The sequence below is a fragment of the Syngnathus acus genome, chromosome 5 (assembly GCF_901709675.1).
Source record: "Syngnathus acus chromosome 5, fSynAcu1.2, whole genome shotgun sequence".
Lineage (NCBI taxonomy): Eukaryota > Metazoa > Chordata > Actinopteri > Syngnathiformes > Syngnathidae > Syngnathus > Syngnathus acus.
Window position 1 is genome coordinate 7,159,475 of NC_051091.1, and position 25,359 is coordinate 7,184,833.

General features: G+C 43.9%; 1 protein-coding gene and 1 long non-coding RNA gene across 6 annotated transcripts in view; both read left to right on the top strand.

Annotated features, from left to right (window-relative positions):
- Positions 1 to 25,359, top strand: part of foxp4 (forkhead box P4) — a 71,572-nt gene that overhangs the window by 16,366 nt on the left and 29,847 nt on the right. For all 5 annotated transcript variants that reach the window (XM_037250791.1, XM_037250787.1, XM_037250788.1 and 2 more), the window contains exons 2-3: positions 12,465 to 12,644; positions 23,489 to 23,578. In XM_037250791.1, the coding sequence (XP_037106686.1) occupies positions 12,474 to 12,644; positions 23,489 to 23,578 (261 nt within the window). In that variant the 5' untranslated portion in view covers positions 12,465 to 12,473. The remainder of the gene's footprint in view (positions 1 to 12,464; positions 12,645 to 23,488; positions 23,579 to 25,359) is intronic.
- On the top strand, positions 17,253 to 20,092 carry LOC119122506. Its single transcript, XR_005097901.1, has 2 exons — positions 17,253 to 17,570; positions 17,915 to 20,092. It is a non-coding gene; the product is annotated as an uncharacterized LOC119122506 (long non-coding RNA).

Genomic DNA, 25,359 nt, shown 5'->3' on the forward strand with positions numbered 1-25,359 from the left:
GGCAAACATTTTGTGTGGCAAAGCTCCATTTGGATTTGTCGCTACAAGAGGTTGGAGTGAGTTCAAGCGCTTTGTGTAGGCGAGGTTGAGAAGGCTGTAATTGTGGGGAAAATGCTCACAAGTGATTGTTTACCACGTGTCCACACACAAACACACACATACACATGCACAAAATAATATCATAACCATAATTAGGCTCCATTTCACTCACATGCACACATTTCAACCTTGCGATTTTTCAGCTGTCAGGATGCTATACACACTTGTACTGTGTGTGTGTGTGTGTGTGTGTGTATTTGTTTACGTACGATGGTCATGTCGAAACCTTGCTCCTGGGGGAATAATTACCGATGAGGTTTTCTGGCCGTTTTTTCTCATTAGCGTGAACGTGGTGAGAAATTGTGGAACTTCAGCTGGCATAAGCACATACACACCCACACACACACATGTTAGCGGCAGCTGATGCTACGACTGTACCAGATATACACGGTGTACTTGCCTCACCGCAAGTTTATTTTGTCCCGTGTGTGCGTGAGCAACATCTGGTCCTCTCCTTGGATTCAAACGTCACCTTGTTTGTTTGGCTTCGCCCTTACAAACACACCATTAGCGCCGCCCGACTATTCCCGGCCTCGGCCTTAGTTTAGCTCAGGCCTGCCGCCTGACTCACTGGAGGTCCCTGCAGGCAAACCTCAGTCCTACCAGAACCGAGGAAGAACGGAACCACAGCGCACCGCCCAACCGCCACAATGTAACCCTAGCCTGTACTTGAAGCTCCACTGTCTTGCAGTATGCGTGTGTCCTACGGCACCTCTGATCTGTAAAATCCACCTTGTCCGCTTACAGACATACTAGTAGGCCCGGTTTATGGAAGGACATAAAAGCAGGAGACGTGAAGAAAGGAAGGCAAGCGGTAGTTGGAAGAGGGAAAAAGAAAACAACAAAGGTGGTCAGGAGTCAGGACAAAAGCAGCATTGTATCATTGCAATGACTTGTGAGTTGAAAGGCTGAAATGTCCTCCCCAGAGTTCGCTCATAAAGCCTGGAGGACGGGCTTGGCAGCCGAGTCCAAAGCCAGACAGTTTTGGCGCTCCAGTGCAGAGAGATTCCAGTAAGAGGAGATGTAAAAATCAATTTGCAGTGGGGAAGGTAAACAATCGCAAATGACAAAACGCGACGGTTCTTTCCATTGCGCGTTTGCTTTTCTTCTCCTCTCGCTACTTTCACGGTTATTAAATAAGACAAATGCAAAGGCGAAGCGAGTGACTAATCAGGAGTGTTGCGGGAAGGGAGCCCGGTTTGAGTTTTACCCCTTCAAATACCCGAAACAGATTTTCCGCCACTACGCACGCTCTGTATGCGGATCCTCTGAAGTTGGAAAAAAAAGGAATAAGCGCCAATTAACAATGGAAACAATAATGTAAGTGGTATGAAATTTTTAAATATTTCAAAGTACAAATGAATTTTTGTTGTTGTTGTAGAGTCATTAAGACTTTACAGTGGTACATGCTGAATTGAATCGTTGAAAAAATGTGTTCGCCACCTCGGAGATGAAAAATTACGCTATTCTGTTTTTTTTTTTGTTGCTCAAGAGTCAACCCGGTCGAGTTCCGAGGGCCCTCTGTGCTTTTGACAAACGAGGAAGTGTGGACGGCCCATTGAGGCTGAGGTCAATACAATTGTGTAGCTGTAGAAACAATGGAGGGATGACGGTGAAAGAGATTGAAAAGAGAACGGCAAAGCGAGTCCTTGGGGCCTGTTTGGTGGTTAGGGGCCATCGGGGCCCCAGCAGAGACCTCCATTAGTGGAACGATCTAACCCCGGGGGAGCCAGCGCCGTGGCGGGCCTCTGCGGCGAGGGCCGTCTGTTTAGCAGCAGTTTGTCCGCATTGCTCATAACATCGATCGAGTGTGGCCGGCCGAAGCCGCGGGAAAGCTCTTTGCCGCTGAATAGGCCGAGCGGCGGCGTCATCGATAAAGTCGAGTAGGGCGCTTCCGGGCCGTGCACCTCTTTGGTCATTTGGTGAAGACGGACACATCTTATTCAATACGTACGCCACATGGCTGCCTCAAGGCACGTTGAAGCTTTGGCTGTATATGAACACACTTGTGTGTGTGTAATGATTTGTGTCTTACACACTCTAATCCTCTTTACGTCCTCCTCTTGTGTGTCGGATGAACAGATCCGCTTTGACTGGCTGGGAACAATATGAAAGAGAAAAAGTGAGGAAACAAACATGTTTCCCAGGCTCACGTTATCCCTTCCTTCACTGACCCGGAGATCTGTTCTCTTGCCCTCCACCTTCTCGTTTTGTACTCTCTGAAGTCACATTCCATAAAATCACCGACTGCCACGAATGGCGGTAATGAGAGATAGGACGGACGTTAAAACTATAATGCTGGTTTGTACGTAACGGCTTTGGAACATTACCAAAGCCCTACTTTTTTAAAAGTCGATTAATGACGATAATTGTAATAACGATACATTCGATGTTTCAGACGAACACTCATGTCATATTAATGAAAGAAATACGATGATATAACATATCAGAGTGCAGAATCTGTCTTCCTGTGCCCAGTACAAATTCACCAAAATCGTTTTACTGCGCCACAGCTTAGACCTGCTTTCACCTGGTCTAAAGTCTACTTTCTGTCACCAGATTGTCAGGTGCGCCCAGAAGGGCAAGATTCCCAAACACGGTAAATTAGATATGGCTCGAAAGGAAAAACAACGTGGCAATTTTTACGCCAAATGGTCGTGCGTATAGCTACGAAAATATCTGGACCTTCTGAAATTGAACAAAAAGAACAGTTTGACCAATTGACAGTCAGGGCGCTTTTATTGGCTGTATTCTGATCTCGTTCACAATTGGCGGCATTAAATACAGTCAAATATTTCGAGATGTTCGATGTCCCCAGATGTGAATTGGTTATAAATATTGATGTTCAAAATTGTTGGTTTTCTTATCGAAACAAATCCACGCTTAACACACCTCAGACCAAAAGATGGGAAAATCTTACAAGGTATAAAATAAGTTGGTGGACCCGGCCTAACTTAATCCACTCGGGATTCTGTTTTTATTTATTTATTTCATGCGTGTGCTTTGTGGTTTTGTGTGTAGAGCATTACACTGGCAAACAAACCAGTTTAATGCCTTTGTACAGAAAGCATCAATTCTTAATGGGATAATAACATGCTAAGTGACTCGCAATAGCAGCAGCAGCTCTGTTTATTGACAAAGCCAAGCCACAAACAATAGGCACACATTAGCATTAGCCTTGATGCGCATCACGCAATATGACAGACACATATATCCAGCGAGTGTTTCGAATGTCGTTTGAAACCAGACTCCCTAATAAGACAAGAGCGCTGTCTGTGGCATTTCTGACTTTTCCACTGGAATCATCCATTCATCCAACCCGTTTCCTGCCCCAGGGTCTTCCTCTCAGCTCGGCCAGGCGATGAGAGGGAACCCTCTGTCTCCCGCTCGTCCACAGTCCCGCCCCTCCCCTCGCTCACCACATCCTTTTTCATCACTTTTCCTTTCCCCTCGCTCTGTTGGGGTCACTTCTGGTAGGGCGACTGGAGTCTTGTCTTTGCTGGATTTTGCTTGTCTGGCTCTGGAGCTGACACGGCGGCCACATGACTCACTGTGAGTCACACTTATTCAGGCTCTTTGCTGAGGAAACGTTGCTGAATAGGAAGAGAAGTGGCTTTCTCAGACTGGTACCGGAAAGCACAGTCATACATCTGAACAAATACCCGTGGACCAACTTTAAATAAAGTTTTGAGGGAGGAAAAATAAATAAATAAATCACTTTAACCTTGAAACGTCCCCTCGCCCAGGCACAAGCTCCCTCTTTTTTTTTTTTTTTTTTTCCCCTCATCTGTTAAATGTTTGAGTGTTTGATAGTTTGAGGTCTATAGCGGAACCCGCCCGGGAATTAATGTCATTCATATGCCCCGCGGAAATTACTTTTGAAATGCATATAATCTAAAACATGCAAATGAGGCTGACTTTGTGCACCCCTGTTTAATATGAATTATCATTTTCTGAATACCTATTATTACTGCGTACATTTCTCCAATTATATTGTTCCTTTTTGTCACTTTTGGATATTGACGCACATGTGCACATCAGGAACACCGAAAGCATGCACATGCCCGGTCACTTGTGCTCACACACACGCGCACGTAGAATAATGTCTTTGTGAGGGTTGTATTTTAATGAGGAGTAATAAGGATGGTAATGACCCCGTCCACGTCTGCCTATCTCTCTTTCTCTGCATTTTTTTTTTTCCTTTTCCATTCTCCTATACAGCTTCATCTATTTTTATACAGGAGATCATTCTGGTTGAAAAGTAAAAAAATGCAATGCATTTTGCAGATTGTGCACAAACGTCCCAATCAAAAGTCCTTAAACAGCAGATGAAAATAACAAGGCAGGAAGTACAAGTGTTTCTCATCAATTTTTTACCAAGGAGTTGAAATATTGATGTGTTTTAAAAGTGAGCAGTGCGTGTTTAGTTTGTCGCTTCCTTTTCTGTTCTGGTGATAGAGCACTTATTAATGTCCTTGTCTGAGAGCCTGACTTTATTTTTTGTCTTAAATTGAACGGAAACCATCGCTTTTTTCAAACGAATTACTCTATTAATTTATTTATACTGCGCCATAAATTATTCTATTAATATTAGTATGTTCCAAATTAGTTCGACTACTCTCAGTGTTCCTTTTACTTTTTAATTAGGATGCTTGTCACTATATAACAAAGATTTTTTTTCCTTCCCATTCTGTGATGAATTATAAAGAAGTCATTTTTTTAATGCAATGAGAAACGGCTACGAAATTATTCATCTTATAATATAATGCAGTATAATATGTGCAATGTGAGACTAAAAAAAAGTGACAAAAAGAGCTAGAGGAGCAGAAAACTAACAAGTTATATTGAGTCGTCTTTAGTTGGTGTTGATTTTTACTTTCCATGCTTGTCTGAGACTGTTATTTGTGCACAGTGCGCGATATTATCTTGTTTTACTACTTTTGGATAGCATGTCAATTAATTACCTCAGCTTGGTCCAAGTTCAAAAGTAGTGAAATTCAATTAATTTGAAAAGTGGACATGCTATCATTTCCTCTCCATGTCTCCTTTAACGTCTGGCCTGTTTTTTTTTTTTTTTTTTTTTACTGTGCTCTTATTCAATTATATTTGATTAAACTTGCTCTGATCCAATCTATTAATTAACTGAGAAATGCAAAGTGCCCCGACTTGAAAGCCCCGCGTATAATATTATATTATGTCCACTTTGATATTTATTTATTTATATACACCGCACTGTTTTAAATCCTTTGTAACACTTTATGACTGCCGTCGCCCCTTCGCAGGTGATATTAAATCTACTCGACTCATTGTCCTTGTAATGCAAATTCTGATCATAAATTGTGTCACCTAAAGGCAGGGAATGGGCCTCCTTGGCAAATAAAGTTCTTCTTTTTATCTCTTCCGCAATTTAATGCTTTCACGGAAGGAAATTTGAATTTTCATATCTAATTTAAGTGTTCCTTTGTTCCGTGGGATTCATATAGCTCAGGTAGGAATCCATTTTTATGTTTAAAGTTTTGCAAAATAAATGATGGACTGCAGAACTTGGAGCAGTTGACTAAATTTCCTTGATTGGCAGTTGTTTTAGTCATTTATTTTACCATTTTTTTCAGAATGTTCTGAACTACTGCTTGCATGCAGTTGTGGTACGGAGCAGAAATGACCATTAAATAAATAAATTGGAGCAAAATTACCATTCAAAGATGGCATAAAGCTGAACAAGAAACGAACGTCACATGCAAGAAGTAATTTAAAAAAATATATATATCTTTTTAAATATTTTTATATTTTTTAATGTTTTTTAAATATAAAAAATATTGAAATTGACTCAGTATAAGTGCAACTGAGACATTTGTCATCTAGTGGTAATTGGTGGTATTACAACTAAAACCTATAGTCGACCCCTACATATTCACAATTCAGTACCCGAGGATTCACATATTTGCATTCTTATTTTTTCATACTATGCAGAACATTCAATGTTGACTAAATTTCCTTGATTGGCAGTTGTTTTAGTCATTTATTTTACCATTTTTTTCAGAATGTTCTGAACTACTGCTTGCATGCAGTTGTGGTACGGAGCAGAAATGACCATTAAATAAATAAATTGGAGCAAAATTACCATTCAAAGATGGCATAAAGCTGAACAAGAAACGAACGTCACATGCAAGAAGTAATTTAAAAAAATATATATATCTTTTTAAATATTTTTATATTTTTTAATGTTTTTTAAATATAAAAAATATTGAAATTGACTCAGTATAAGTGCAACTGAGACATTTGTCATCTAGTGGTAATTGGTGGTATTACAACTAAAACCTATAGTCGACCCCTACATATTCACAATTCAGTACCCGAGGATTCACATATTTGCATTCTTATTTTTTCATACTATGCAGAACATTCAATGACAATCTACAGAATTTTTAATGATCAATTCATCAATTATATTGACCGTGTCTAGTGGTGTTGTTCTAAGACTCAAACACATCACTCCTCATGTCTTTTTTAGCCCACACTCCACCATTTCAACTTCTATATTCCTGAGTGGCCGAGTTTCATTAGAATTTCTTTTCCTCAGCCAACATCACCCCCTTCCCTTCGCTCTCCCTCCTTGCCTCCCTTCCATCACAGTTGAAGGTCATCCTAATAAAGCGCTCTCTCAGGACACGGCGGCTAATTGCTCAGCTGCTTTCACATCCAAATAAAGGCACACGGCCTTTTTCTCAGCCCTTCATTCCTCCGCCGCCTCACCTTTCTTCCACCACTCTGAGCATGAACCTGACCTCCGTTTACTTCTCTGGTAAGATGAAGGGGAACTTTCTTTTTGTTTTTCCATTTTCATCCTCATGATCACTTTACACATGAACTTTACCTCTTTTGGAATGCGCAACCCGTGATTTTTTTTTTTTTGGGGGGGGGGCTCAGATAAATGAGGTGTGCATGAAGTCCGTTCCTTCTACAAATATTTGTGTGTACCTTTGTTTCTGTATTCACTATTTTAAACCGACAGTGGCCGTCGAGCTGGTAAATCACTTACTGCTCTACGAAGGAAGGGCCCAAGAGTGTATGTTTGCCCCGGTCACACAAACATACACACACACGCCGAGCGATCTCATGGGTGCGGAATGCTCTGCGTGTTTACCTATGGCTCCAGAACCCACCTGACCGAGGGAGGCTAATCTTTATGGGCTCTGTAAACAGGGACTTTGTCTTCACAAAAATACACCATGCACACAAATGCACAGATAAAAGCCTCTTTCAGTCTGATTCAATTTTCACGACTTTTTTTCTTTGCGTCTTAGTTGAGCACCCTGGTTCGGATTAAAGTCCAGGCCAGCTTCTGCCGTACCTGACGTTGCACTTTGAAGCCAGCCAGTCGCTCGCTCGCAGATATTGGCCCGCATGTGACGACGGGACTACGTGTGTGATAATAGCGCTCACCTGTTAGCACTGGAGCGAGGCCAGGGCAACCGCAGACATCCAGCCTGAGCTGTTCGATGTTAGCCAACCTGTTGGAACGCAGCCAGAGTGGCCCGGAGCACTGCCGTCAGCCTGTTAGCTTTAGTGTGCGTTTGAAGTTTACCTGCCTCGGGCACGCATAATTTGTGTTCACGACCAGATTCTGAGGAAGAAAGTGATGATATGGAGCTATGTGTGTGTGCACGCTTGAAAGAGTGTGTTATTGCTCCCTTCGTGACCTCGTCACTCCTTATATCAAAACTAATAGTCTGCTCGGAAACGCCGGCCAGATATTCCTTCTACCCTTGGTTGCTTTCAGTTTGTATTCCTTCTTATGTATTGTGTTAGGCCGCATTTTAAATATTGAGTTTGTGTTTTTTACTTTAGTGGTCTAAATTGTCATTGGAAAAGTTTCTCTTGTGCTGCTAAATATTGCTCACTGTTCCTTTAATGTGGATTGGGATGAACTCAAAGCATACAGAAACGGAATAATTTGTAGTATTTTCATAGTTAATTTTTTTTGGGTCACACCCTAAAAACTTGTATGAAACGAATCTATATTTTTTCAATCATTATTGAAATAGTCAAATATCTTTAAGTAGCAGAATACACAGTACCGGAGGTCCGTCTCAAGCCCTGAAACCAGGATTATCCAAGCCTGCTTTGTTATTGTAACATTCATAGCTGCTTTGAGACAAATGCAAATGTAGTCAAAAATCTTTTTAGTCAACAAGTTCAATGTGTGCTCTCGGCGTTTCGAGTTGCGTGTGTCACACTTGATATCATTGGACGAGCCAGACTTGATTGGTGGGTTTGTTTCTAGCGATTGGGGCAAGAACAGAATCCCCCGAGGCAGGGGGCGAGGGCAGGTGTCGTCCGCGGTTTATTTGGTTGAGACTATGGGTGTGTAAAATATCTCTAAATGATGAGTTACAGGAAAACTGAGTTGGGATTTCCAGAAATCCTGAATGTGTCTTTTTTCACGGAAAGACATTAGTGGACGCTGACAGCAAGCAGGATGCAATAAAGAAACACCTGTCAGCTTAACGGAATGGGAAATATGTATGCCGTACATTCAACGTCAACACAGACTCCTTCAATTTTGCACATTTCTTGTCTTACTTGCTCAGAAAAACAGATTGAGCAATGAAAGATTATACACGTAACCTATATGGATTCTATTTCAGGGGGAGAACTTTAATGTTTTCCAGGGTTGAACCTGCCACTAGTTACCGGGCGCAACCGCAGGCAGGGAAAGACAAATGATTCAAGAGTAGGATGAAAGTAGATTGGATGGAGTGCACATACTGGTACAGACATTTTCCCTCCCCCTTTACCTCCTCCGCTCTCCCTCCCTCCCTCCCTCCCTCCCTCCCTCCCTCCCACACTTATTCCCTCACTTCTTTGCCTAATAAGCAGCGTTCCTGTGAGCTGATGCAAGGCGGAGGAAACAGAACAGGCGTTCTGGGACCGCTGGAAATATTCCCACATGAGGCATAACATGATAAAGACTTATTATCTCACTAAGCTGCTGTAAACACAGATGCGCGCATAAATACACACTGTACACAACTCTCTCAGTTGCGCCTTTGCTCTGACAACAAACTCGGAGTGAACTTGCTTTAGGAGTAGTGATGAGCGCTGACCAGGAGGAATCTGACAGAGCCAATCCCGCTAACAAAGCCACAGAGCGTAGCCGCTCGCTGGGCATTGAAGTTGTTTGAACCCAACACTCCCCCACACCACCACTCCCCCCGGCAGCAGTGGGAAGGATCAGTCAAGAGTTTGGCTGATTATGAGGGCAATCTTTTCGGGAACATCTGAATAGGCAACGTGTCAAAACAGGACCGGTCTGTGTTCATCAATCACTGCAGTCACATCCGTATACACATATGCAACACGGCTGTGAACTAATCTATTACAGTACAAAAGCTAGGTGTCATCAGGAACATGTTGAGTCTTATTTTCTCAATCCCAATTAGACAGCCCCCCCCCCCCCCGCCCCTTTTCTCTATCTCTCTGATCAGCCTTGCCTCATCTTTCCATCCCTCTCGCTGCGTCCCCTCAGGCTACGGTGGGAATGTCTCTTCCGCACACACTCTCAGGTCAGAGGTTCAAGCTCGAGGGGGTGGGATCTTATAGCGCGGTGAAGAAGACGACGACGCGCAGACAGAGTGCGCTCGGCACGTCCGGGCAGGCCTTTTTCACGAGCCGCTCCTAGTCGCTGCCAGAAGCACTTGAACCTCCAGTTATGTGCATGTCTGTGTGTGTGTGCATCATAGACCTAATCAAAGACTTCAGGCTAGATTTATGCCCCTGCCTTTTCCCCGACCTCCATTACACCAGCTTATATACACCCATTAACAGGATATGACAGAGTACACACCCTTTGGAGCGTCAGAGCACATTGACTGTACGTGTGTGTGTGTGTGTGTGTGAAAGACAGGTTATGTGCTCACTTCCCCATTAGGTCCCTGTCCACCTGCGAGCTCTATCTCCGCAGCATATTGCTAATGAGGTCAATGAGGAAGCGTTAGCAGCAGATGGGCGTGCAGTACATTACGGCGCCGTGCGGGCCCGACTGGCGGCCCGGGTGATTCATGCTCAGTGAGACGCGTGATGACGCCAAGAGTTTTGTCGCGCGCTACCAAGTCAGTGGTGATCGCTCGTCACTATGCTTCGTATTACCTCGGGGAGGAGTTTGGCCGAGTAGGGGTCCGCGTAGAAGCGGGAGAGATGCTTGAGGTTGGAGATTAAGTGACTAGTTTTAAATGTCACAATAACGTTGGACGTCTTAGTTTTAACCTCCCGGGCGGATGGGTGTCAGCAGCTGGAGGGGAGGGTTAGGAAGTGCCGCAGTCTTGATTTATGCTTTTCAAGTGACTGCTTATTAAAGAGGAATTCTTGACCAGACTGTTAGCACCTTGTTCTTCTCAACCGCGACATTACGAGAGCACATTTCTAAACAATTTTATTTCATTAACATTTTCAATTGTTTTAATAGACCACTACAATTCAAGCTACTTTTTTGGGGAAGTTTAGTTGATGAATTATTTAACACATCAGGTAATTCACAATAATATTTTAACAGATAATTTTACGCTTTTTAGTCATATTTGATAATTAAGGGATATGTTCAGATGCAGGTAGAATTAGATTAAAATCAATAATTTGCAAATAAATGTATCTCAAAAACCTGAACCAACCATGCATTTGTCTGATATGGAAAGAAACTAGATCTTTTTAAAGATCTAATGGGTTGGATTAGATGAGCAGATATTTTGCAATTTTATGTAAAAGGTCTCTAAAGCAAGTTAGCCATCGTGGTAGCAAGAGAATGCATGGACAGCTGGAATGGTGACAACAATTCCAAATTGCAGTATCAGTTCACACATGTAGTTGGCATTGATCAACTTTCATTAAAAGCGTGACTGGTGACTTCATCTTGTGGTTACACAATCTGTCTGTAATTGAGCCTTTAATTTTTTCCTCAACAGATGTTGTAGTTGTTAAGCAGCATTATCGTCACCACAAAACTCCCGATCTGTTTCCATGGTCAAAAATCAGCTTTGACTATTTATCAAAAAACCCACAGTTGTCATTTATTCTGGAGTTGGTGTCTTCTTTGATATAATGACATCCCAGTGCTGCTGCTGATCAGCAAGTATGACACGGCACAAGTAAAATCCAGTGTTTGGATAATATGTGGTTCTGCCACAAGACGGGAAAAAACTGAAAACGTTGACCCTTTCAACTTGCATCATTGCCACCTGCACAATAACACATTTAGGCCTCGGTCCCCCAGCAAGCAACTGGCAACATCCCCTTAATGGGGGCTGCTCGTGTGTTATCTTAACCTCACCTGCTGTCACACTTTCACAATGAAAATGTGCGCACACAAACACACACAACACACACGCACATTGCCTCAGAGGCAAAGAAAGTTGGAATCTCTGATGAAATGTCTTTTATTATTTCCACAGAAGGCACACCTTCTGCTTTTCTAAAAGCCGGCGCGCAAACACACAATCCCACAGAGCTCGTTGGATAGAAAGTCTCCGTGGCATTTTGTGTACCCACAAAACGAGCGCATCTGAAGTTTCCATCTAACGCTCGTCTCCCGTGTGTTAATTTCTAAAAACTGCAGAAAGTAGAAAGGCGAGATTGAGCTTGTCATTAGGAGTTTGCAGCTAGCGTGCTTGCATGAAGCTTTGTTTTGTTTTGTATTAGTCGCGTTGTGTGAGCTATACCGGCGCGTGAGTGTGCGAGCGTGCGTCTCGGCACTCCCACGCTCGCGTTCCCTAACGATGGCAAATATGCCCCGTGTGTTTGCAAGGCGTTGTTTCTCAAAAACAACAACACATCCAGGAACGGCACGTTTTGTCTAGTTTTGTAGAAGGAGGGCGCTCTAATTAGAGAGGCCCTATGAAGGTGCTTCAAACAAGCCTTGTCAAAGAGCAACCTGCTCACGGCTCACACACGGCGCACACATGCCACCTCTGATTATTGGAGAAATGCGTGTTTTATTTAACTATATCGCAGGGTATTAGCAGCCTTGTCAGTTTAGATTTGCTGCCTGTCTGATCCTAATCCGCGCGTACGCTCCCAGACGCACACATCTACATGTAGACAAAAAGTCTTGCTTCAGGTGTCGCTTTGTGGCCACTTGTGCGTGGGTGGTTCATGACCAAAAAGCCCTTTTGCACAAAATGCACACGCACCCACATGAGCGCACACACAATTCACTTGTCTATCTCGCCGTGTGTTTGCTTTAGCTTCCAGACTTGTTTACACTCTCAGATAGGAGTGTGATTTCTGTGGAAAACTGTCCAGGTTGCGTTTGTTTAATCCATATTGTCCCCCCCCCCCTCCCGTCCCATCCTGTCCTGTTTGTCCACCACCAGGTGCCAGTGATGATGGTGGAATCAGCCTCTGAGACCATTCGAACGACACCGTCCGGCCAGAACGGAGTCAGCAGCCTCAGCAGCCAATCAGACGGCGGAGGAGGGAGAGAGGGCGGGTCTAACGGAGACGTAAATGGGGAAATCAGCCCGGTCGATCTACTGCACCTGCAACAGCAACAGGTGTGTGCGTGCATTCCCCTACGCGTCTATCTAATCGTGATCGTCAAGTTAAAAGACGACCCACTTTTTGCCACATATGAACAGCATGTACACGCCAAGTTGTTACATAATGCACACACGGGGCAACTTGTGACAGCCCTTTCATCAGCTCATACTGTTCATTCCTCATTATGCAAATAGTTCCCAGTGAAGACATTCTGAGACATGTTTTTCAGCGTTGAGAACCTCACAGTGCAACACACACGTGTGCACAATAGTCGTGTGTCGAGGTTCTGTGTTCATTTGTTTTATTTTGTCCCTCGTGCATAAAGTGTTTGTCAGTGTTTGTGTGTATGACACATCCACACGAAGTTTCTCCAGTTAGGTTGTTTGTTTTGTCTCCTGTGCGTCAGATGCGACTCATCCCCCCCAGAAGCCCCATATTATATACAACCCCCCCCCCCCCCCCCCCCCACACACACACACACACACACACACACGAAGAGGAAGTGTGCGTTTGGTTTAGGCTCCGCCATGACACCTGCTTATATTCCCAATGAGGCCCACTAAAATAATCTGCCTAATAATTATGATTTCGCCTCACCCGAGGCCTTTCGCTTCCCGTTTCCCCCCCCTGCCCAACTCGTCCCCAGACTGCACCCTCACTCTGCTTCCTCAGCAACCTTCACCCAAGGACACACATGCAGTTAAGCCCGAATGCACATACATAAACAGCCAACCTGTAGCGCACACACAAAGCGAGTCTTTCTTCTCTCAATGTTTTTGCACCTGTGTGTGTGTGTATGCTGGTATTTCCTCTCTTGAGTGAGTTACCAACCACAAACATGCCTCCTTCTCTCCTTCCATCTTTTTCTCTTCCTCTCACTCACTGAACCTTTTTTTTTTGCTTCAGTCCACAGTAGACTGTGAAAGACAAGCACAACCTTTCCTCCAGTTTTTTACCCCACTGAAATAGTATGGCTGCTACATACTAGTAATTGGGTTACCTTAATTTGTTATATTAAACAAAGTACTAATTAGAGTCAGCATACACTGACTGAAAATTAAAAGTGATCTTGCTTTTGACTGGCCTATAAAAGTAATGGGAAATTTGATCATTAACCACTCTGTTGTTTAGTTACAAAATTGCATAATGAGTCACCTGTAAATTATTTAGATTTTATTTTTAGCATTCAAATGAACCCCTACAGCTATATATGATATTAATCGACAAAGACAAAAACAAAGGAACATTTTACTATAATTGTCGTTAGTTTTACTTGCAGTTATTTGTATAAACTTTAGTCAGTTATTTTTTTATTTTTAATAATATTTGTTTTTATTTTATTTGTTAACATTTTTTGTCAATTTTAGTTGGCCATAACATAAGGATACTGCTCACACCCAATATAATGAGATCCAAGAAGATCAAAAGTTGCTTTGAGATAAGAGTCAAAGTTCATTTTGACATCTCATTGGATTGTGCAGGTGTATCTAAAGCTATGTTGAAGGTGGCACAAGCAGAGGTGGAAGAGATTGCTGAAACAGCCGCGCATGCTTTGAAGGTACCAGGAGGGGCAAAAGGGAAAGAGGGGAAGGCGCTGGTCAATGGTGGGGCCGAAGCGAGGGACGAGGGAGGAGTGTAGCGCTGAGACGTGTCAGAAAAAGGGCGCCTGGGCCCCCCTGTGGAATGCGGCCTGTCTGCCTCCCCAGAAAGAACAGAGCGGTGGAGAAAAAGGGAAGAGGGGGGGGCAAAAAGCAGTTCTGCCCCATCATGTCAGGGAGAGGGAGGAGGGAAGCAACGAGAACAAAGAGCGGCGGGCGTCACAGGGCCAGGCTAAGGAGAGTTGGAAAAGTGAGAGTGTGTTGCACTTTGTTGAGGTGCACGGGTGTAGACATGCGATGATGTATAGCCGAGCAGAAATGTAAGCAGGATAAATCCTCGCATACCTCCAAACGGTATGTGCGTTCTGACGAGAACCAGGTGTCTTCACTGCTTTCCTTTTCCTTACATCTCTCACCCCCCACTCCCTCCATTTTTGCAGTAAACTACTACATTGCTGTCTCTTTTTTTTTCCCTCGCCATCAATTAATGGCTTCTTGTGTTCCAGCCGCCACAGTAGTAGTAGCAGCTGGCGATGACAGCAAAAAGAGAGGGGAGAGGAAGGAGAGCGAAATGGCGACAAAAAGGTGCCGTTTCCTTTTAGGAGTGCCACTCATCAGTTTGGGATTTTCCCCCCTTTCTCACTCTCTCTCTGCCTTGGCCTTAAGTTACTCCAGCAGGCAAATAGAAAGTGAGAGGTGCATAGTAGTCATGCTCAGCCTTCCCCAAGGCTATCAAAGGCATATTGGCGGGGGGAGAAAAAAGCAGTTTTACAAATTGGACCAGACCATTTGTCATGTTCTATTTTTTTCCATCCTTGTTGTAGCCCTCGACATGTACACTCACATCTAACGTCTTTGTAATGCCACAATACGTTCAATAGTCCTTAACCATCTTTGTGAAGGGTCTTCATCTAACCCTTACCTGAGGTTGAACCCACATTAACAGTGGCCCGATGACCCTGGGGCCACCACATGACTGTGTAGGGCCACAAGAAGCTCACTGACGTCGGCCCGATTGGGCCAGTAAAAGTTTCATAATTAAACAGCACTTGCTTGCTTTTTTTGTCTAAAGTCTAATATTTAAGTTTTATTCACCTAAATTGATAAAAATCATATTGGATGTTTTTAGTACTTTGTGCACATTTCTATTATCTCCCCTTACCTGTAAAACCATATTTGAATCCTCATTCATCCCTATGAAACTGTCAAACTAAAATTGGTCCTCATGAAGCAAGCTGGACAAGTTTACATTATACATACATGTGCACCCTCACTCGTGCACATGGATGATGTGAGTTAATGAAGGGTGTAATTAAGTAGCCACAGTGATGGATGCAGATGGGGGGGGGTCCTGATACAGATCTCACATTTACACAAACACTGATAATATGATAAGTGTTGCAGGCACGTGTGTGAGAGGACTGCAGTTCAGTCCGAGGACCACCTCCTATGCTCCTCACATTCATAAACGGACGCTGAATGATTATGATTGGCTGCTTATGGGTGGAAGCGGAGAAGACTTGCCAAGTAATGGGAGGTGAATGCTGGTCACTGGGACACTTATGTCCCATGTGACCTCCAGCTCTCCTCTCCAGTTCACTTTCAGGTCAGGGGTGCGCAGGAGATGGAGGTGACCGCTCAAAAGAAAGCAAGAGACATTTTCTGACAACACCTTCTGATTTCTTAGTGCAGTGGGATTTCATTTAATCACATTATGCTTGTGCATCTGCATTAGGAGTGCAGTCCTCTTGCACTTCCCTCACTAAGCATGTGTGTGTGTGTGTGTGTGTGTATCTGCGGCAGAATGTGCACGCTTGTTTCCCACTCTCATGCGCAGGCCACTAAATCAGTGGCGGGCCTCTCTCTCTCTCTCTCAGTGCTGTCACCTCCTAAAAGCGTTGCATTGGTCTCAGCCAGGCTGTCCTCTTTATGATTGAGGTCAATGGAGGTCAAAGGTCACCAGAGGCCAGGCTGGGTTGCCAAGCATCACAGAACACCCACTGCTGGATAGGCCATAGTACAAAGAAGACTATAGAACAGCAACTTCCTCCAAGAGTGCCCAAAGCTTCAGTACGGTTTTTTGTTTTCTGACTTTTGCTCCCCTAAAGAGACTCGAATATGGCTACGATTCAGATATATGACATGACTCAAAAATATGAATACATTTTTTCGCTGTTACTTTATTGAGTCGAGGAGACTGAGCTCCTTCATTTGCTTCTTCGTACGTCTTGCGTGATTTTCTATGCATTTCTGAGCTGATCATAGAGCGTTCGACTGGACCAAAAAGTGTATCAAATACACATGAAGTGGCTCGCTGTCTGTTGTGAGTCTACAATCCGGCGACAAGGCTACATGGATAAATCGTAGACGCGCTGAAGAATTGGTTCAGCAGGCCAGATAAGCTTGCATGGACACAGTCACGCTTGGTTGACCCAGTCAGCCAAGAGGCTTCGAGACAAGAAAAGACAGATAGCAACCCAGCTAAAAAGGATATGTGTGTCTATGTGTGTGTGTGTGTGTGTGTGTGTGTGTGTGTTTCTGCCCCGTCTTTGTTGTGGAGACTGAGTTATACACACTTGCCTAGGCACCTGGAGTGCTGAGGTTGGCTTTGGTTGCCATGGAAGTGTTTAGAAGCACTTAAGCTCAGAGGGCCTGCCTGTGCTGTCAGGTAAATAACACACACACACACACACAAGCTGGGGCAGACTTAGCGAAAAGTCTTTTTTTCTTTTTTTTTGGAGGGGGGAGTAAAATGTTGACTGTTCAGTTAATCTGCTAAGGACATCACCATAGTAACAGTTTCAGGGGTCAACGAGCATAGCCAGATTTTGTTGTGGTGTTAAGCAGGTGTAATAGGTAGTCGCTACTTGTTTTTGTTTTCACGTAGGAAAGCAACAGCCCACGTAGAAATCGTTTGATATACTTTTTTTTTTTTTTACGTTTTTTTGCATAAAAGTGTATTATATATATATATATATATGTGTGTGTGTGTGTGTGTGTGTGTGTGTGTGTGTGTGTGTGTGTGTGTGTGTGTGTGTGTGTGTGTGCGTGCGTGTTTGTGGTGTAGCGCTGGGTGTGAGGGTGTGTCCTTCCCCCAAGCCACAGCCAGGTGTAAAAACTCTCTGAACCAAAAACATAAAAAGTTTATTTCTATCAAGGCAGGCAGGCAATGCTTTTACAGGCCACTGACAAGAACTGATTTTTTTTTTCTCTTCAATCACCAACACGCCTTTGTGTGTACATTTGTCTTCCTGTGAGTGTGTGTGTACGTGTGTTCATGTGCACATGACAGACGGTGTCTGTTTACGTATAAGTGTGCTTTCAGTCTGTCTCCTGAGCCAGGTCTTGGCAGTTTCTTGCATGTGTTATTAGTTTAATTTTTTACTCTCTCCTTTTGGTTATTAATAATAACAGTTAAACAGCTTCCATATGTTCGGCCCGGTTGCCAGGCTGGAAGTATGCTCATCGTGGCTCGGCCCGCACAGCCTCTTGTAGGGGAGGAGGAGCGCTTTCAACTCTGGAGGTCAACCAAATAAGATCAAAGTGGCCTTTTCGGCCCTGGAGCATGACCAAGCTACTAAACTGTCCTAGCTTATACACAATGAGGGTGAACTAATACAAGGCTCAAAGTATGGCTGTGTGTGTTTGAGTGTGTGTGTTCCGCTGTGGGCTGAGTCTGTCTGGAGTGAGACCTTCCTGTCTTGCCAAACGAGCTGTTTTGGAAACCACAGGGAAACTGCATATGTCCATATAATGTGTGTGTGTGTATAGGCCTATTTGCCTTCAATTAGCCGCTTGGACTGCAATGAGGCTCAGAGTACAGTGGAAACCCCTTTTATATTGTCAGGAAGGGAGTTTCTCTATTTCTGGCCCTTCTCACCTCATTGGAGTCTGTAAATGCTGAGAAACCATTTGGAGTTACTACGTCTTACCATTTGACATGTGATTGTGATGCTAAATTATGTAATGATATAAAGCAGTCCTGGGTATTCAGTCATCGAGCATTTATGACTCGGTCTATACCCTTGCGAATTAATAGAAACGTTAGACGAGTGTCGGGAAGGGGAGGTTTTCTCATTCCACCGCACGGTTTTGCACTGAAGAGAACCATCTGGAAAACAACGTCCTTCCTGGATTTTCAAACAGGTCGCTTTTGTGAAAAATAGGATGAGGGAAAAAAAAAAAATCACAAATCGGCAAGCATTACGGCATATTTTGATGTTCCTTTTGGAGTTTGTGAGTTTTTATTGACTTGGCTCGAGAGCACGGTCTTTCCTCTCTTTAATGGTCAGTCTGGGCCCAAAGGAGCGGCCATTTTAAAACCTCAGCTCTCTAACTGAGACTTTATATTGCGGAAACATCACATTAAAAAAAAATGTTGCTCGTGCTTGGTTGATGTCGGTGTCCCAGATAGCAAAAGATTGAGGTGCCACTCTCGGGCAACCGGTTTGAAGTCGCTCTGAGTGGAAACAAATGGTTGCAAAGCCGGTGAGGGAGATGATTAATTCCAGAGAAAGCGAAGCCCTGTGTGATGACGACTCAGACGAACGGGGCAAAGACTTGGCGCGGCATCGCCTGTTTGTAACTCGCTGTAAAATTGGGAGGCTTTAGCAAGATTTGACTCCGTCTGCACCCCACTTATGTTTACCTCCAGGAAACGATGATCCGCTCGCCGTTTCCCGAGGCGTCTGCGCTGCAGTAACAATAACAATATAAAATTCAACTTGGATAGTAATGGCCTGTCAATCAAAATGGATTTGATTTGAAGGCGCACAAGTGATGATGCCTAGTGGACAGGGGATAGCCGGGATCACGGGGGTGACCCAGGAGGAAGGGCAGCTTTGACCAGCTTTAGCTTGGCTTTCAGCTTCAATAACAGCCCCCCGAAAAAGATTGGGTAGAAAATAAGCCCCGCCCCTCCCCTGTGAAGCTGTGTCTCCTGCCGATCCAAAATCAGAAAGCATGCAGGCCTGTAGAGAAGCAGCTGGGTGTGACGGGCTTTTCTCTGCATCTTCACCCGCTGTACCCATCCCCTTTTGCCTGCGTCCCCCCCCCTGGGGGAGGAGGAGGAGGAGGAGGAGGAGATCTATATGGATAGAAATACGTTCCAGCCCCTTTTCCCTTCAACTTTACTGTGCTTGCGGTGCGATTTGCGCACTTTCTCACTTTAGCTGGGTCATGAAACAACAGGCCTCTCACTTCTTGTTTTCCCCGCAAATTCCTCTTGGTCAAAGTGAAGAAATGTGATCCCACCTGCCTCCTCCTTCTCCCCATAGGACAGCAACCCCGTGCTCGCCCCGGGGACTGTTTACCGATGAAGGAGGGAGGGGTGAAGAGTGGATGGTTGAGGGGGCGGGGGGGGCACGTTTGTTTCGTTTTGGCCATCAACAATGGACCTCAGTCAGTGCTGATGGATTACTCCAACATATGGTACCCACCTGTCTTTTCCCTCCCTATTCTAGACTTCACTCTGTTTAGATTACTTTGCTTCTCTCTCCCTGTCTCACCCAAACACACTGGATGGATTAGAGACCAGATTCATCACACACACACACACATGTGCACACGCACGCACACACACGTGCACGTGCACACCCAGACCTGTTTGCTTTAGCAACCTGAACCAGACGCACACGGACACCACACGCACACACAGTCTAATGGAGTGAAAAAGAGATCAACCGAGGATTTTTCTCGTGCGTGATGGCTAAAATATTCACATAAACGCTATAAAGTAGCAATGTCAAATTCTTGGCCGCACAGGTTGTTATAGTTCACAAAAGGTAACAAAATAACTAACAGTAAAATTTGAAATAATAGTTTTGTTACTATTGCTAAAATGCTAAAACATAAAAAAAAAAAAACTTGCTTTAAAAACAACTTAAAACTAACTGAATTAAAAAAAAAAGAGTCAAAACAAAATGAAAACTGATTAAAAATCCCAAACAGTCACCCACTGAAAGATCATCATTGACTTGACACGCACACACGTGCACTGCTAAATGAAACGTCTCCTTTTTTCAAAATGGATCTTCTTTACAGACCCTCTTTCACGCCCTCGTTAAGAACAAACTTAGTTGTCAGCTGTTTTTCCCGAAACCTTGTTGCAAGGTGAGACTGGTCCTCGCCATGTGCATGTGTATGTGTATGTGGGTGACCCTGCTAAATTAAAAAAATGCACTGTTATTAAAGGCTGTGTCAGAGGCGATGATTTACAGAAGGGAGCGATGACAAGTCAGAAGAACACGCGCACACACACACACACACTCGGGCTGTGTGCTCTCAGGCCTCCAAGCTGAGCGCTGACCTCGTCACCCCTCCTTCCCCTTCCTCCTCCTCCTCCTCCTCCTACCTCTCTCACTCTCATAAAACCTGTCTGACACCATTGATGTGTGTGTGTATGTATGTGTGTGTGTGTGTGTGTGTGTGTGTGTGTGTGTGTGTGTGTGTGTGTGCGTGCACGCTCCTCGGCAGCACAAAGACTCTGTTGTTGGGCCTCCCTCTTAGGCCTCTCTCATATTTTCTTTAAAGGTGCAGTGCGCCCCCAGGAATGCCACAGGGGGAACAGAGAGTTGGGTTTGGGGGTGGGGGTGAGGGGTTGGGCGTTTAGGAGGAGCTGGTTGTGTGTGTCTGTGTGTGTGCGCGTATGCGTTACAATGCTACAGCTCACCCAAGTCACAGAGAGAAAAAGAGAGGGTGAAGATGAGATGATGAATGAGTGAGGAGGCCCAACAATGAGGAAGGTATTTTCCTTGGAAATTGTAGCTGTATTCCAAGTGGTGTAGGGTCTTGAAAATTGAGCATAAATTTTACTAGGGATACAAAAACAAACAAAAAATGTCTAAAACGTCCTAAAGGTTAAAAAGACATTGCATTTGTGTGTATGCAATCAGCCCCATCCATGGCCTCTTAATAAGTCACCGAGCAGTGCGTCATTGTACTGTTTGCCAACACTAAAAGTGTAGACATATCCACTATAGATCTACAGCCAACTTGTGTTTACTCTTAACACCTACACAACTGTGGAATTTGGCAAATACAGACTCTATCTTCAATTTTTTTTTCCATCTTTCTTTCCCATTTTGTGCGGAAATGTGAGTCGAGCAATACTTTATTTGGCAAATAATTATCTAAAAGTATTAATAATAATAATATATTTTATAAAGACCTCAATGCCCACAGTACTGGTAAAATAGCAGCTTAACTCACTTCACATTTCTGTCTTGTGTTGCCAAACTTTGACTTGTGAATAAGCTTCAGATATGCGACCGCTCGAGTAAGGTGAAAAGAAAAACCTTCAGGTGCAACATACAAAAACTATCAAAGTATTTTTTTTATATAACACAATGCTATTTTTTTCATTATCAAGACATTTTATGGGGCTGCTGAAACAGATTCATACCATGTCACTTCATTTCAATAGGGTAAATTGATTTGACATAGCTGCAAGAAAAATTAGTCTGATATATTATTTTTATTTGATGTTTTTATTACCTAGTCACGGAATAAATGACACTTGTAAATCAAGGCAGCGTTACATTTAAGTTGCGGGGCATTTACATCAACCTCTACATAAATCCACTCTATCTTAATGCTGTTTGAGTTTTTTTGTTGTTGTAATTATCACATGCTTTCCAGAAAGGCACCCATGAATAGAGACGTAGAAGAGGAGACAGGCATCAGCTCTGCTCTGTTCGAGCGTTTATGAAAGCCATAAATGCTTCTTTAATATAGTGGTAATCAGGGTGGTAATTTGGGTGGAATTGTCCTTTATTGTTGCCAGACATGGCTTCCCAACTCCTGCCAACACACACACGCATAGACACACATAGAGACAAAAAGCGCACAGCCGCTCTCGGGCAGACATGGTGTTCAAGGCCTAATTCACACCACATGCCAACAAACTGGGCGGTTGTGTGTATATGTGTCTGTGTGTCTGTGCTTGTTTTAATGCTGAGGTCAAACCAGTAAATGGGAGGGGGTTCCCGAGATTTTGGTTCAAGTGTTAAAATTCATGCGTGTGTGTACGTATACAGGCGCGTCCACGGCCACATCTGTGTATGTGTGTTTTAATTGCGGTCTCAGCAAAAGTCGCAAGTGCGCTCCATCCAGATGGTTTCCATCATGGTGACTGCACAGAGCATTTCTGTCTCTTTCAGCTTGCCTCTAATCTCTCCCTCTGTTTTTTGCAATTAGACGTTACTTAATGTGCCAGAGTGTCTAATTTGACAATTCATTAAATAGGTGACATTATACAGTAACACCGTGCTGCACTCTTTCACCAAAACATTCTTCTCCCTCTCGTTGTCAAATCGGAACTCAGCTTTGGCCGCGGGCGCTTTGCCTACGCCGAAGAACATCCCGAATCGCGGCGGTTAATTTGCGGCGTCGGCGCGTGCACACGCAGACTTTCATAAATCAATATTTACTAAGCAACCTTTCCCCTTTGAGTCAGAGGAAGCAAATGTGCATCCTGCTGTCTCCCCTGGCTAACCCTCCATCACGAGGTTTGTTTGTGTCTGTGTGTGTCAGTGTGTGTGCGCAGCTCTCGTGTTTTGAAATGGGTGTTTTCTTATTTTGTTTTCTGCACGGTTCAGACATTCCTGCAAAAAGACCTTTGCCTCTGGAACAGATTTGTCTTGACAATAGCACGTTATAGGGAGATTTTAACACGACAAACGACCACATTTATAATAATGTGAATATTTGCATGTGGACAAATAGGTTGAGGAAAGGAAGTTTGGAGGTTGGACTGGACATCACTGCAGGGCAGGGAAGTGGAAGAGGAGGAATCGTGGCGAGTCGCACGGCTCTTCAATGTGCATCGGGGTCGCCTTACATCACTCTGACATATAAACACCGTGCAAGTGACACACATGACCATATCCTGACACACTTCTGCCTCAGAGGATGTGGACAACCCAATTGGAACAGCGAGACACCAGAAGAGGGGGGGGGGGGGGTGCAAGAGAGTGAGACAGGCCCAAATATTGGAAATAGGACATTTGTAATGAGTTTGGAGGAGATAAGTCACTTCAAGAGACAGTCGAGTACGTCGTAGAAAGGAGCCGCCGGTATTAGACTGCATTTTCTCATGTCAGAAGTTTTGGTTTGTATATGTGGACACGCTTTAAGAACTAGATCACAACATCATGTGCGAATGAATTACAAAAGCCAAATGGTATGCCCTTAAAACATTCAACCTTTATGCTCCACCATTTATGTACATGTTGCCATCATGTCTGCTCTCCTTCTTGCAGGCTCTTCAGGCAGCCAGACAGTTCCTCCTCCAGCAGGCCTCTGGACTCAACTCCCCCGGCAGCAACGAGGTCAAACAGAGCCCCGTGCAGGTCAGAACATACTTGGACACACTCACTAGCACACAGATGTGTCGAGGTCTGTGTCCATGTCAACTACACAGTGTGATATAGGCGCATATCTTTCCTTCCTTATTGCTCGGGCTTCCTCCTTTTTAGCACCTTTGTCACATTGGGGCAGTTTGATTTGTAGCCATCATTCACGTTAGGGTTTCCAGACTGTTAAATGAAGAGAAAGCAGTTCAAACTCAGAAAATGTCGTCTAAAAAAATATATAATAATTGAACATTATCATCAAACTTGAATGCATTTGAATTTCTTATAGTAAATGATTGTCATTGTTTTTTGTACAAATTAATCCACATGATATTAAATGAAATCCTCGTCAGGTAAAAGTATAAATACAATAAAATACACAGAGCCAATAATCATCATGATTGAAACAATGTTATTCCAAATGTATTACTTTCTGTCGTTCAGACACAAAAGTGATGTCAATAACCTGAAATGACACTTTTGGATGAAAAACATGGATGGAACACACGTTGACTTGACCTGCCTCATGTGCACATTCTGATGTGGGGTGTTACCTTCCACTTCCTTCCCTCGCTTTTTCTCCTAACACACACACATGCACACACTAAAAGCTCCTCCTCCCCTCTCTCCATCTCTGTCTTGTTTGTCTTGTTTGTTGGTGCCTGGCCTGTTAGCCTCCCTGCACTATCCAGGGCACCCGAGCTACATCTCTGTTGTCTCAGCTGTCAGCTCAAATGGTCACACACATCCTGCCAATGCACTCTAGGATGTGTGTTGGCAGGGTATGTGTGTGTATGTGTGTATCCTTAGTGAGCAAAAACAAGGTACATAAAAAAAAAAAAGGCGCTATTTACTAGGCACCACAGCAAACTGGACTTCCAAGGTTGTAATTTGTTTCAGGCGTGGTTTTTGTAAACAGACAAACCCTGGGAAAAAGATTTTTTAGCATTCAGCCATCCGGTACGTTCGAACGTACTTGCAAATACGTTCAAATGTATTTACCAGTCAAACAATTGCAGTTCCACACTTGCGTCAAATGCCTGTAAATTAAATTGTATCAGGGTGGCCAGGCACAAAATGGCCGCCCTCACGTTGTTCCTGGGGTGCTCTCTCACATGCAAATGAGTGTCAGACAATAATTAGATCTTTAGGAGCCTGATAATTAGATTCCCCCCCCTTCTCTCAGAGGGACAGAGAAAGGGGGAAGACTTCTTCTTGTGTCTTGACTTCTCTGAAGTCATGGTTTATGCTGACAACAACTCTAATATAAGCCCCCCACCCCTTAGATGTGGCCCCCACCCATTCTCCATCACATTTCTCCTCTTTTTCTTCATTTGTAATGGAAGGGAGGACCTGGACTGCGAACGAAAGAAACTCACAAAGATCCTATCTGCTCTATGATTGGTTGTTCTGAGATGGTCTTTGTGTTTGACTGCTTGTGTGCGATATTATCAATCCACTCGGCGCGTGCGTGCGCGCGCGCGTCACTGTCTTGTGTCACAGCCACGAGGAACTTGACAATAGCTTACGTCTCTCGACAGGCAATTGCGAGAACAATTGATGGTGTCCGACGGCAGTGCGGTCCAAGTACAATAGTGTGATTTCAGGTTTGAAGAGGATGAAATTAAATTAATAATACAATCAGCGCATTGTGCTGCCAGTTTGGATGCAGACTTTGCTCTATTAGTCATAATTTAAGACACTTCTAGTTGTGTTAATAAATGACAAGTTTGAAATGCTGACACAGCTTAAAAACAGATCACGGCGTTGCTGTTGGA